Here is a 13,209-nt window from a genome sequence, read left to right on the forward strand (position 1 = left end):
TTTAAACTTAACTCCTAGCTCCCAAAATTCAGCTTGTAGGACCTCTTCCCGCTTCTTACCTATATCGTTGGTACCTACATCTACCACGACAACTGGCTGTTCACCCTCCCTCTCCAGAATGCTCTGCAGCCGTTCCGAGGCAGCCTTGACCCTTGCACCAGGGAGGCAACATACCATCCTGGAGCCTCGGTTGCGGCCGCAGAAACTCCTATCTATTCCCCTTGCAACGGACCAAGAGCTGGAAAGTGGAATCAGGCCGGGTGGCTCTTTTTCGACCGGCGCGGACACGATGGGCTGAATGGCCTCCTTCTGTGCCGTAAATTTGTATGATTCTACGAGCACTGTGTGTTAGAAGGTATCCCTGATCCAGAGAAGTGGCAATCAATTGTAGCAACCTCACCGCTGCCCCAAGCTAAGAGGAGCTCAGGCTGGGGAAATTGAACCTGGGACTTGCCTCCATCTACCTGTAGAAGTCACTGGAGGGAGCCTAAAACAAGGACTGCTGTTTTGTGCTCAGAAAACTTGCCAAATTTAAACCAAAGTACAAAATTATGACAGGGCGAAGAGATGAGTGCAATTTATTGAATCAGTTTATTCATACAAGAAAGGCTAACAGGATCACATCAGTATTATAATGCAGACAATTTTTTTTTTCTATATGTGTTTCTCTTCACATTCTTTAAAATGGATTCTTCACCCCCAAATAAATACCGCAATATACTGAAATCATATCCCCAGCTTCCTTTTAATTAGATTCAAGTTATGATATACATCATGAGCAACAGCTCAAAATGCTGCCGATCTCTTCTCCGTAATGAATTTACAAAATGTTACACAAGTACACTATATACAGAATTATTTGCACCTTGCAATGCAAGGCTACATATCAATCTTTGTCTTTAATTTTTTTAAATTTTTTTTTTTATACAGTATGGCAACTCTGAACGTAACTGCATTCCAGAATACAATAACTTGAGAAGTCCCATGACCTTTATTGCTTTTGTTTCCTCATTTTGTAGCATCTCGTGACCTTAAGCCAAAAGTGCTGGGGCTTTCTCCCGCCTCCACTGGGCAATGTGAACCAATAAAACAATACAGGTACCTTGCCCGTTACTGTGTTGCATTGGGAATTTTTTTTTAATTTAAAAAAAAAAAGGGGCACAGTTTCGTAAATTAGGAAATACAAACTAATCAGGCGGAAAAGTAAAATTCAGAATCATGACTGCAGGAAAACTTCCTCGATTGAGGAGGTTCATTAAATGCTCTGAATTCCCAAGACAGTCAAACCTCTGGCACTGACCGACTCACCATTAAACTTAAGCCAGGGTTAAATACATTCGGGAACAATCTGTAGAGCTCTGGCTCAGTGTGACACCATTTTATGGACTAGGAAATCCACATCGTTTGGGGAATCAGCCCAAAGCCACACCAGAAATGTTGCTGGTATTTAAAATAAAGGCAGGAAGGTCAGCGAATTCACAGGTGGAGTCCACAAGACTGTCCTTGCCTCAAGTCTATCGAAATACTTCCGATAGACAATTATTTTCACCAAAATAACTTCCAACCCACAGCTTTAAATTGGCACACAATCCCTCTCTCCCGCTCGCACTTTCACCAACCTCAAATCGCCATCATTTCATTTTCCAAACTAATCTTGATCAAACATTAAAGAGAATGGCTCTTTAAATTAAAAATCCAGATTTCATACCCTTCAGTAATGTTCAACCCTCTCAGAAACAAACTAGATGTTAAAAAAAAACACCTTCACAATCAGTCCGTGTATAGGTAATCTCGACACACCTTCACAATCTGCCCGTGTACAGGTACCCATGACAACACACCTTCACAATCTGCCCGTGTACAGGTAACCATGTCACACCTTCACAATCTGCCCGTGTACAGGTAACCATGACAACACACCTTTACAATCTGCCCGTGTACAGGTAACCATGACAACACACCTTCACAATCAGTCTGTGTACAGGTAACCATGTCACACCTTCACAATCTGCCCGTGTACAGGTAACCATGACAACACACCTTCACAATCTGCCCGTGTGCAGGTAACCATGACAACACACCTTCACAATCAGTCCGTGTACAGGTAACCATGACAACACACCTTCACAATCTGCCCGTGTACAGGTAACCATGACAACACACCTTCACAATCAGTCCGTGTACAGGTAACCATGTCACACCTTCACAACCTGCCCGTGTACAGGTAACCATGACAACACACCGTCACAATCTGCCCGTGTACAGCTAACCATGACAACACACCTTCACACTCTGCCCGTGTACAGCTAACCATGACAACACACCTTCACACTCTGCCCGTGTACATGCATTCCCCCAATACTTTAGCCGACAGGGCGAACTGGAACTGGAACTGCACAATACAACTATACGCATGCAAAGACCCAGGAGTGAATCATAAAATGGAGTAATCAATACAACCAGTGGACACGGTGGAAACTCTCCTCAGAATGAATGTGCCCATCTACTGCACCAAAAGCATCTCGACCTCAATAAACAGCAGCTGCCTGGGGATGTTCAGAATTTCTCAGTTTGTTGGATTTGTTTAAGGGGTACACTCTTCTTGTGTTATATGGTTTTAGATTGCAAGACTAGCCAGACAGTGACTGAGGCTCAGTACATGACTCGTTACATTTTTCCCTTGCTAATGTCACATTCACTGGGGTACACCTCATTAAAACAACAGAAAATTACAGGATAATATGTTTCCCCACAGCTGATGCAGAATTCAGTCACGAGGAAGAGAACTCATTGTTGGTCTGTCTGCAAATGAAGAGATGGGTTCTAAGACTGTGTGGTCAGGTACTGACAAAGGAGGGTAGCAGCATATATTCCACCTGCCCCAACGGAAGACCCGGCTGGCAAGATGCAGCTGATGGGCGGGGTGTCTGGGGACTGGTGCTATGTATAGAACTACGGTGGTCAAGGTGAGCACGTTCCTTCTTTCACGGGCCAAAGGCGTTTGTGAGTGAATGTTCCACGCTGTGTCTGCACACCAGAGTCAATTTCCTTTCCCAAATCAAAGAGAAACCATCTGCGTGCACCAATCTGGAGAAAGTACGCCCTCCTTCGCTCTCGAGGACCATCCCCCAAAAACGGCACTACCTTACCGCAACCCGTGGACAATCCTTTCTCACAAACGGCAACATAAAAGGGAAATCTGCACAGGGAACATCTATAACACAGCCAAATCATAAGATTTTTTTTTTGTTATACACTTAAGAGTGATACACCACAGAGGATATACAGTATAAAGAAAAACAGCCATGCCAGAGAATTCTGTCTGAAAAGTATTCATCTACCTTTACTTCACCAACTGGCCAACTCAAAACCTCCTTAAGAAATGCATTTCTTCAGCGCTAATAATGCCCCATGCCCCCTGAAGGCCCCCGACTCGTGCCGAGGTCAAGGTTCAACAGGCCCTGGGTAGCTCACACCCAAGCGCCTCATTCTTACCGCACGGGCTTGGGACAGCTAGTGCCAAGAGGCAGTTCGGCCTTGGCTCCTGTCCGCAGCGGACGGCCGTGTTGCCGCACTCTCGGGCAGTGATCCGAAGAGACAAACCTCCCCCCCCGGCCGATAATTCTCCCCTCTGCTCCCGAGCTGAGACGCAACTGAGGCAACTGCAGCGGCCTCTCGTTGAAATCAGCTAGCTCAGCCAAGAGTGGGAATCGAACCTGGGATCCTCTCGTTGTATGCCATGTGTAGGGCAGCGTCATTGGGCCATTGGGAGAGCTCTTCAAAATGCATTTCTAAATTTAAAAAGTACAATTTTTTTTTCAGCAGCTTAAAAAAATAAACAGTTTCTTTTTTTTTTACTCCTAATATATAAAATGGCCGGACAGATCTATTTCTGATTTAATATATTTGCACAATTCCCTAACTCCTTGTTGTAACAGAAAATGCGGCGAGTACCCAAAGAGTCTTGAGGATAGAGTGTAATTAGTCTACAAAGCAAACAGGTCAAATAACTACTGATTAGGAAAATCCCACCAATGTCATTCCAGAATTAACACAAATCTTTGGGAACAGAAAGGGGAGGGACAACTTATTGGAATGGGATTTAAAAATCCATAATACAAATAATTATGTTTGTCAATGGTTTCAAAGCAGCTATTTAATGAAGTTAAAGGAACTTGGTTTAGAACTATCTTTTTGATGAGGCATTAGAGGTCATGCTAGATGAACTCTTTTGCTTTGTAGAACCACGTCGTCTCTGGTCTCAAAAATTCCTCGTGTTCTACCACAATGTCGCTCATTGACGCACCTAGTTTTTTTTTAGATCCTTATCAATTTACAAACCTCCCCCACCAAATAAAAAATAAAAATATTGTATTTCCCCGTGCTTGAATGGATCATCTAGATGATTATAATCTTCACTTCCCCGTTTTCATCAGGCTTGTAGAAGAAGGGAATACTGGTGGAATAGTTCAGGGATGAGCTCTGTTTGGCCTGTGGGTTCTGGATTTCTTCGAGAAGTTGCATGATCTGTTTCGTTGTGTAGTCCTCGGAGGGCAAGGCTGCTTGTGCTGCAGGGGAGGTGCTGGACGGGCGATAGTTCCGCGAAACGACTGGAGTTTTGACATCATCCACCAGGCTGATGTCTTGGAGATCTGAGGGAGGGGTTGGGAGGAAAGAGAAAAAAAAAAACACAATTACACGAATAAAAAGTTACTGCAGCTGAGAACTTTTCAGGTTATCGAAGCGTTCTGTTCTGGGTCAGTCTGGGGTTCTACAGAAATCCACAAGAGAAACACAAGCAGTTTGCAAGAACCCATTTTTCAATCATACAAAATCAGTCATAGATTCATAGAAATTTGCAGCACGGAAGGGGGCCATTCCAGCCCCTAATGTCTGCGCCGGCCAACAAAGAGCTATCCAGCCTAATGCCACTTCCCAGCTCTTGGCCCGTAGCCCTGCAGGATACGGCACTTCAGGTGCACATCCAAGTACTTTTTAAAATGTGGGGAGGGTTTCTGCCTCTACCACCCTTTCAGGCAGTGAGTTCCAGACCCCCACCACCCTCTGGGTGAAGGGATTTCCCCATAAATCTCCTCAAAACCTGCTACAGGTACCAATTACTTTAAATCTATGCCCACTGGTTGTTGACCCCTCTGCTAAATGAAACAGGTCCTTCCTATCCACTCTATCTAGACCCCTCATAATTTTATACACCTCAATAAGCTCTCCCTTCAGCCTCCTCTGTTCCAAAGAAAACAACCCCAGCCTATCCAATATTTCCTCACAGCTAAAATTCTCTAGTCCAGGCAACATCCTTGTAAATCGTCTCTACCCTCTCTGTCATTCTGCAACTCAACCTAAATCAAAACAGATGTTACATTATGTAAAAAAAAAATTTACTCCCCTATCGCTCAGGCTACCAACGTAAGCCAAAGCCATGCATGCAAGGCAGCCAGTGTGACTATACAGTGCCACAGGTGTTTTCCACCGCAGTAGTGGGCAAGACTCATAGAAACATAGAAAATAGGTGCAGGAGTAGGCCATTCGGCCCTTCTAGCCTGCACCGCCATTCAATGAGTTCATGGCTGAACATGCAACTTCAGTACCCCATTCCTGCTTTCTCACCATACCCCTTGATCTCCCTAGTAGTAAGGACTTCATCTAACTCCTTTTTGAATATATTTAGTGAATTGGCCCCAACAACTTTCTGTGGTAGAGAATTCCACAGGTTCACCACTCTCTGGGTGAAGAAATTCCTCCGCATCTCGGTCCTAAATGGCTTACCCCTTATCCTTAGACTGTGTCCCCTGGTTCTGGACTTCCCCAACATTGGGAACATTCTTCCTGCATCTAACCTGTCTAAACCCGTCAGAATTTTAAACGTTTCTATGAGGTCCCCTCTCATTCTTCTGAACTCCAGTGAATACAAGCCCAGTTGATCCAGTCTTTCTTGATAGGTCAGTCCCATCATCCCGGGAATCAGTCTGGTGAACCTTCGCTGCACTCCCTCAATAGCAAGAATATCCTTCCTCAGGTTAGGAGACCAAAACTGTATACAATACTCCAGGTGTGGCCTCACCAAGGCCCTGTACAACTGTAGCAACACCTCCCTGCCCCTGTACTCAAATCCCCTCGCTATGAAGGCCAACATGCCATTTGCTTTCTTAACCGCTTGCTGTACCTGCATGCCAACCTTCAATGACACCCAGGTCTATTTGCACCTCCCCTTTTCCTAATCTGTTACCATTCAGATAATAGTCTGTCTCTGTTTTTACCACCAAAGTGGATAACCTCACATTTATCCACATTATACTTCATCTGCCATGCATTTGCCCACTCACCTAACCTATCCAAGTCGCTCTGCAGCCTCACAGCATCCTCCTCGCAGCTCACACTGCCACCCAACTTAGTGTCATCTGCAAATTTGGAGATACTACATTTAATCCCCTCCTCTAAATCATTAATGTACAGTGTAAACAGCTGGGGCCCCCGCACAGAACCTTGCGGTACCCCACTAGCCACTGCCTGCCATTCTGAAAAGTCCCCATTTACTCCTACTCTTTGCTTCCTGCCTGACAAACAGTTCTCAATCCATGTCAGCACACTACCCCCAATCCCATGTGCTTTAACTTTGCACATTAATCTCTTGTGTGGGACTTTGTCGAAAGCCTTCTGAAAGTCCAAATATACCACATCAACTTGTTCTCCCTTGTCCACTCTACTGGAAACATCCTCAAAAAATTCCAGAAGATTTGTCAAGCATGATTTCCCTTTCACAAATCCATGCTGACTTGGACCTATCGTATCACCTCTTTCCAAATGCACTGCTGTGACATCCTTAATAATTGATTCCATCATTTTACCCACTACCGATGTCAGGCTGACCGGTCTATAATTCCCTGTTATCTCTCTCCCGCCTTTTTTAAAAAGTGGGGTTACATTGGCTACCCTCCACTCGATAGGAACTGATCCAGAGTCAGTTGGAAAATGACTGTCAATGCATCCACTATTTCCAAGGCCACCTCCTTAAGTACTCTGGGATGCAGTCCATCAGACCCTGGGGATTTATCGGCCTTCAATCCCATCAATTTCCCCAACACAATTTCCCGACTAATAAGGATTTCCCTCAGTTCCTCCTCCTTACTAGACCCTCCGACCCCTTTTATATCCGGAAGGTTGTTTGTGTCCTTCTTAGTGAATACCGAACCAAAGTACTTGTTCAATTGGTCCGCCATTTCTTTGTTCCCCGTTATGACTTCCCCTGATTCTGACTGCAGGGGACCTACGTTTGTCTTTACTAACCTTTTTCTCTTTACATATCGATAGAAACTTTTGCAATCCGTCTTAATGTTCCCTGCAAGCTTCTTCTCGTACTCCATTTTCCCTGCCCTAATCAAACCCTTTGTCCTCCTCTGCTGAGTTCTAAATTTCTCCCAGTCCCTGGGTTCGCTGCTATTTCTGGCCAATTTGTATGCCACTTCCTTGGCTTTAATACTATCCCTGATTTCCCTTGATAGCCATGGTTGAGCCACCTTCCCTTTTTTATTTTTACGCCAGACAGGAATGTACAATTGTTGTAGTTCATCCATGCGGTCTCTAAATGTCTGCCATTGCCCATCCACAGTCAACCCCTTAAGTATCATTCGCCAATCTATCCTAGCCAATTCACGCCTCATACCTTCAAAGTTACCCTTTTTAAAGTTCTGGACCATGGTCTCTGAATTAACTGTTTCATTCTCCATCCCAATGCAGAATTCCACCATATTATGGTCACTCTTCCCCAAGGGGCCTCGCACAACGAGATTGCTAATTAATCCTCTCTCATTACACAACACCCAGTCTAAGATGGCCTCCCCCCAAGTTGGTTCCTCGACATATTGGTCTAAAAAACCATCCCTTATGCACTCCAGGAAAGCCTCCTCCACCGTATTGCTTCCAGTTTGGTTAGCCCAATGTGCATATTAAAGTCACCCATTATAAACTGCTGCACCTTTATTGCACGCACCCCTAATTTCATGTTTGATGCCCTCCCCAACATCACTACTACTGTTTGGAGGTCTGTACACAACTCCCACTAACGTTTTTTGCCCTTTGGTGTTCTGCAGCTCTACCCATATAGATTCCACATCATTCAAGCTAATGTCCTTCCGAACCATTGCCTCAATTTCCTCCCTAACCAGCAATGCTACCCCACCTCCCTTTCCTTTTATTCTATCTTTCCTGAATGTTGAATACCCCTGGATGTTGAGTTCCCAGCCCTGATCATCCTGGAGCCACGTCTCCGTAATACCAATCACATCATATTTGTTAACATCTATTTGCACAGTTAATTCATCCACCTTATTGCGGATACTCCTTGCATTAAGACACAAAGCCTTCAGGCTTGTTTTTTTAACACCCTTGGTCCTTTTAGAATTTTGCTGTACAATGGCCCTTTTTGTTCTTTGCCCTGGGTTTCTCTGCCCTCCACTTTTCCTCATCTCCTTTCTGTCTTTTGCTTTTACCTCCTTTTTGTTTCCCTCTGTCTCCCTGCATTGGTTCCCATCCCCCTGCCATATTAGTTTAACTCCTCCCCAACAGCACTAGCAAACACTCCCCCAAGGACATTGGTTCCGGTCCTGCCCAGGTGCAGACCGTCCGGTTTGTACTGGTCCCACCTCCCCCAGAACCGGTTCCAATGCCCCAGGAATTTGAATCCCTCCCCTGCTGCACCACTGCTCAAGCCACGTATTCATCTGCGCTATCCTGCGATTCCTACTCTGACTATCACGTGGCACTGGTAGCAATCCCGAGATTACTACTTTTGAGGTCCTACTTTTTAATTTAGCTCCTAGCTCCTTAAATTAGTTTCGTAGGACCTCATCCCTTTTTTTACCTATGTCGTTGGTACCAATGTGCACCACGACAACTGGCTGATCTCCCTCCCTTTTTGGAATGTCCTGCTCCGAGACATCGTTGACCCTTGCACCAGGGAGGCAACATACCATCCTGGAGTCTCGGTTGCGGCCGCAGAAACGCCTATCTATTCCCCTTACAATTGAATCCCCTATCACTATCGCTCTCCCACTCTTTTTCCTGCCCTCCTGTGCAACAGAGCCAGCCACGGTGCCATGAACTTGGCTGCTGCTGCCCTCCCCTGATGAGTCATCCCCCTCAACAGTACCCAAAGCAGTGTATCTGTTTTGCAGGGGGATGACCACAGGGGACTCCTGCACTACCTTCCTTGCACTGCTCTTCCTGCTGGTCTTCCATTCCCTATCTGGCTGTGGACCCTTTCCCTGCGGTACAACCAACTCGCTACACATGATACTCACGTCATTCTCAGCATCGTGGATGCTCCAGAGTGAATCCACCCTCAGCTCCAACTCCGCAACGCGGACCGTCAGGAGCTGGAGGTGGACACACTTCCTGCACACAGTCGTCAGGGACACTGGAGTCGTCCGAGTTCCCACATAGTACAGGAGGAGCATAACACCCGACCGAGCTCTCCTGCCATGACTTAACCCTTAGATACACTTAAATTAGCAATAACAATGTTAAAGTTTACTCCTTTTCTTAAAATGGCCTTTCTGCATCTTCCCCATACAATACACCATGAATCATTCCTAGCCAAGTGGGCGATTGACCTTCTCCCAGGCCCCTCACTCAGACCAGGTAGCGTGAGAGTGGACTCTGCTCCCTGCAGTGCACCTCCTCCCTGTGCCTCAGGCTGAGATGGTAATTCGTCAGGAAGGCAGACTGGGTGGGTGTAAACTGACATCCCACCACTATGCGGCACAGTACTTCGATGCCAGAGTATGCTACATGAATGCCACCTAACCGACTTGAACACTCGACGGGTATCCATGCTCGAATAAGATAAAACCATGTGCTACAATGGTAGTGTAGAAATGTGTGGTATTTCCGACAAGAGGCCATGCTGTGTCAAAACCCTTGCCCTAATTACAACTACAGTAAATCTACAAATACTCAGCTGGGCAGAATCACTCCAGGAAAGGGACCTATGGAATAGTATTGTGACGTCTGAGGCCGAGTGGGAGATAAAGAGCGGCTAGAAAAAGACTACAAAAACTTCTTGCCACCAGGCAGGTCACAATTACACAAGTATATTTCAAAACAGATTTCGTAGAATCATAGAATAGTACAACACAGAAAGAGGCCAAACAGCCCTTTCAAAGAGCAATCCCGTCAGTCCCACTCCCCCGCTCTTTCCCCATATCCCTGCAAATTTTTCTCATTCAAGTATTTATCCAATTCCCTTTTGAAGGCTACTATTGAATCTGTCTCCATCGCCCTGTCAGGCAGCGCGCGTTCCAAATCCTAACCACATGTTGCGTAAAAAAGCTTTCTCTCATGTCGACTCCAGTTCTTTTGCCAATCACCATAAGCCTGTGCCCTCTGGTTTTGCCTGAACACCATTAAACGACCATACCACTCAGAGCTTTTCCATCCACAATAAGTCATGGGAAGAACAAGAGCAGTCATTTTTAACCAATATCAGGCTTCACTCACTGAAGTCAACCTTCTTGGCAAGAGCTTCTCCTTTCTCATTAATAGGGCACCTCAAAACTGCAATTGCAGAACAAAGGTCTGTCTTGCTGCAAGAGTCCTACCATCAGGGAGCAGAGGGAACTTGCTGAATATTACATTGGTGGGTTATCAAGCTTATGGAGGGTTTCCTCCGAAAAGAAGTAGGCCTACCAAGTGTGGCATCAGTATTTTACCATAAATTGGGCGCGGGGGGGGGAATATTCACTACAAGGCTCAATAATCATCAGGGACTGCTCTTGTGCACCTCCTAGTGGCTGGAAGAGCAGAGCTGGAACTGACCCGGGAACATGTCGCCCATTTGCCTTCCCTTTCCTTCCGGTCTAGGGCTAGCTCAGAGGGCAGGAATTGGACGTTTTACACATTTCTTCCCTCTCACCAAGACAAAACGGCTAAGGGTGAGGCAGGAGAGACACTTCAGCTTCAAAATATACAATTATTGCTTAAAATGGTTTTATTTTCTGGATGTTTTAATAGTGATTCAGCAACGTGAACCTTTGAAGGCAGAGGTGCCAATTCTGCAGTGAAATGCTAGAAATGTAAATAAACACTCACTCCCCCCCCCAACAAGATTAATGACAGCAGAGGTCGGTTCACAAAGTCAAAAGTAGTGACGCCAAACATCACGGGAAACGCTGAAATCTCGCTATACTTTTCTTCAGGATTTAAAATGAGTCCTGCAGCTTTTGTTAAAAGTGTGTACATTTACTGCTTCGGTAATGTTGGTGCCACGACAAGTTGCATGGGATTTTTTTTTTTAAAACCCCCTTCTTTAAAGTAGTTTAATGCAACACAACTTGCTATATACACTTGGTGCAGTTCCAATCCCTCCAAGCATTCAAATCCCTCCATGGCCTCGCCTCACCCTATATCTCTGCAACCTCCTCCAAGATCTCTGCGCTCCTCGAATTCTAGCCTCTTGAGCATCCTTGATTTTTAATCGCTTCACCATTGGTGGCCGTGCCTTCTATTGCTTAGGTCCTAAGCTCTGGTAATTCCCTCCATAAACCTCTCCGCCTCTCTTTTTTTTTTCTTATAAGACGCTACTTAAAACCTACCTCTTTGACCAAGTCTGTCCTAATATCTCTTGTGGCTCAATGTCGAATTTTGTTTGATTATGCTGCTGTGGGACGTTTTACTACGTTAAAGACGCTATATGAATGCAAGTTGTTGTTCCCCACCCCCCCCCCCGCTCTCAACGCAGATAAGTGCGTCAGCTCGCCAAGTCAGTGGCGCTCAGGCGTTAGAAGGTGGTGCTAGCTGAGGACGTCAGTAAACCAGGAGAATTCCCTGCAGTTCTACGGAGAATGTCGTGGGATCTTCAACCTTCACCTAAGCCACCAGAACAGTCAAGAGTCACCTCAGACTATGCAGCACTCCCTCAGTCCAGATGATGCGCTTAAGTGGCTGATGTGCAGCCTGAACCCACTGACCCGAGGCTGGGGTGCTGCCAAATAAGCCAGGCTGACAAAAGCTATGACAGAACGAAACCCCAATGCAGTATTGCCCGAGGCAAACCATCTGCGCATACTCTTGGGCCAAGGAGGAAAATGCAAAATAGCGGAGCAAAAAAAAACGGCAAACCAAAAAGACTCCCAGCTGCAGAGAACCTCATACCAGTTGTCCTCAAACTGGATTCAGATTTCTGAATCCAAAGTCAATCCAGCATGTGGATGTTCAGACCTAGAATGCCAACCACCATCCATTCAGAATGTTGCATTTCAACCATCACAAACCTTCTGTCCCTGTGGTGTTTAACTCCATCTCTTCATCCAGTAAATTCGGCCGTACTTCATCTGCCAATGGTTGTGTGGACAGTTTGGCGGCACTGATGTATTTATCGTACCAGTCGTTCCTCTCTCCCACCAACCTCAACACCAGCTGCTGCAATTCTGACAGTTTCAACTGCAAAGATAATAGCGCAATTTTAAAACATTATCGCTAAAATTTCTTTTCCGTTTTCATAGGAAAACGCAGGTTACTACCAATTCAGATGTATAATAAACGCAGCAATGTCCCAGGGAAAACGGCTCTAATATTTTCTTCTGGGGCCTGAAGTGTTTATTTCCCGTACGACTGTAATTGCTCTCAATTAAACAGGCTCAGCACTAACACATTCTAGACTGGCTGCGGAGTTAAAGCTCAGTGCTGTAATTTGAAAGCTCTCTACAGCACATTCAGTTATCTTCGTCTTGTTAAGTACCACTTATGAGCTAATTGAGAAGTCACATAAAAGAAACACACCATTGTATCCAAACTTCAAACATTAGTTTGAATTCATTTGTGCTACACCCGAGTTCCAGCAGTAATTTGCCAATTGCGACGACCTCCTGTGAACCATAGTTCTGGATGAACAATGTGGACAGGATAAATCAGGAAAATGAACTGAAATATTTCATAATGGGCCTTGGGATTATATGATACAAATGGATGTTGAAAAATAATCCAATTGCGATGCAGTCCTGGTCATTTGTGCTTGCAGCTTTCTTGACTAATGAGGCCCAAGATCAATCCTCTCCTTAGACAATTGCTGTCAGCCTGTTGACTTTAGTAATGTATTTGCTTCATGGGTTCTTTGCTTAATAATTCATAGCAACACATTGCTGTTAAGAACTAGTTGGTTTATTTGCAAAGGTTTGAAAATCACACTACACATTATCA

General features: G+C 45.3%; 1 protein-coding gene across 7 annotated transcripts in view; it reads right to left on the minus strand.

The window, feature by feature from the left end:
- Nucleotides 1–568: 568 nt before the first annotated feature.
- The window catches only part of golga2 (golgin A2), a 122,748-nt gene continuing 110,107 nt past the window's right edge, over nt 569–13,209 (minus strand). For all 7 annotated transcript variants that reach the window (XM_070863760.1, XM_070863757.1, XM_070863759.1 and 4 more), the window contains 2 exons: nt 12,285–12,453; nt 569–4,652 (listed from right to left, as the gene is read on the minus strand). In XM_070863760.1, coding sequence (XP_070719861.1) covers nt 4,399–4,652; nt 12,285–12,453 — 423 coding nt within the window. In that variant the 3' untranslated portion in view covers nt 569–4,398. The remainder of the gene's footprint in view (nt 4,653–12,284; nt 12,454–13,209) is intronic.

Source organism: Pristiophorus japonicus, chromosome 20 (assembly GCF_044704955.1).
Source record: "Pristiophorus japonicus isolate sPriJap1 chromosome 20, sPriJap1.hap1, whole genome shotgun sequence".
Lineage (NCBI taxonomy): Eukaryota > Metazoa > Chordata > Chondrichthyes > Pristiophoridae > Pristiophorus > Pristiophorus japonicus.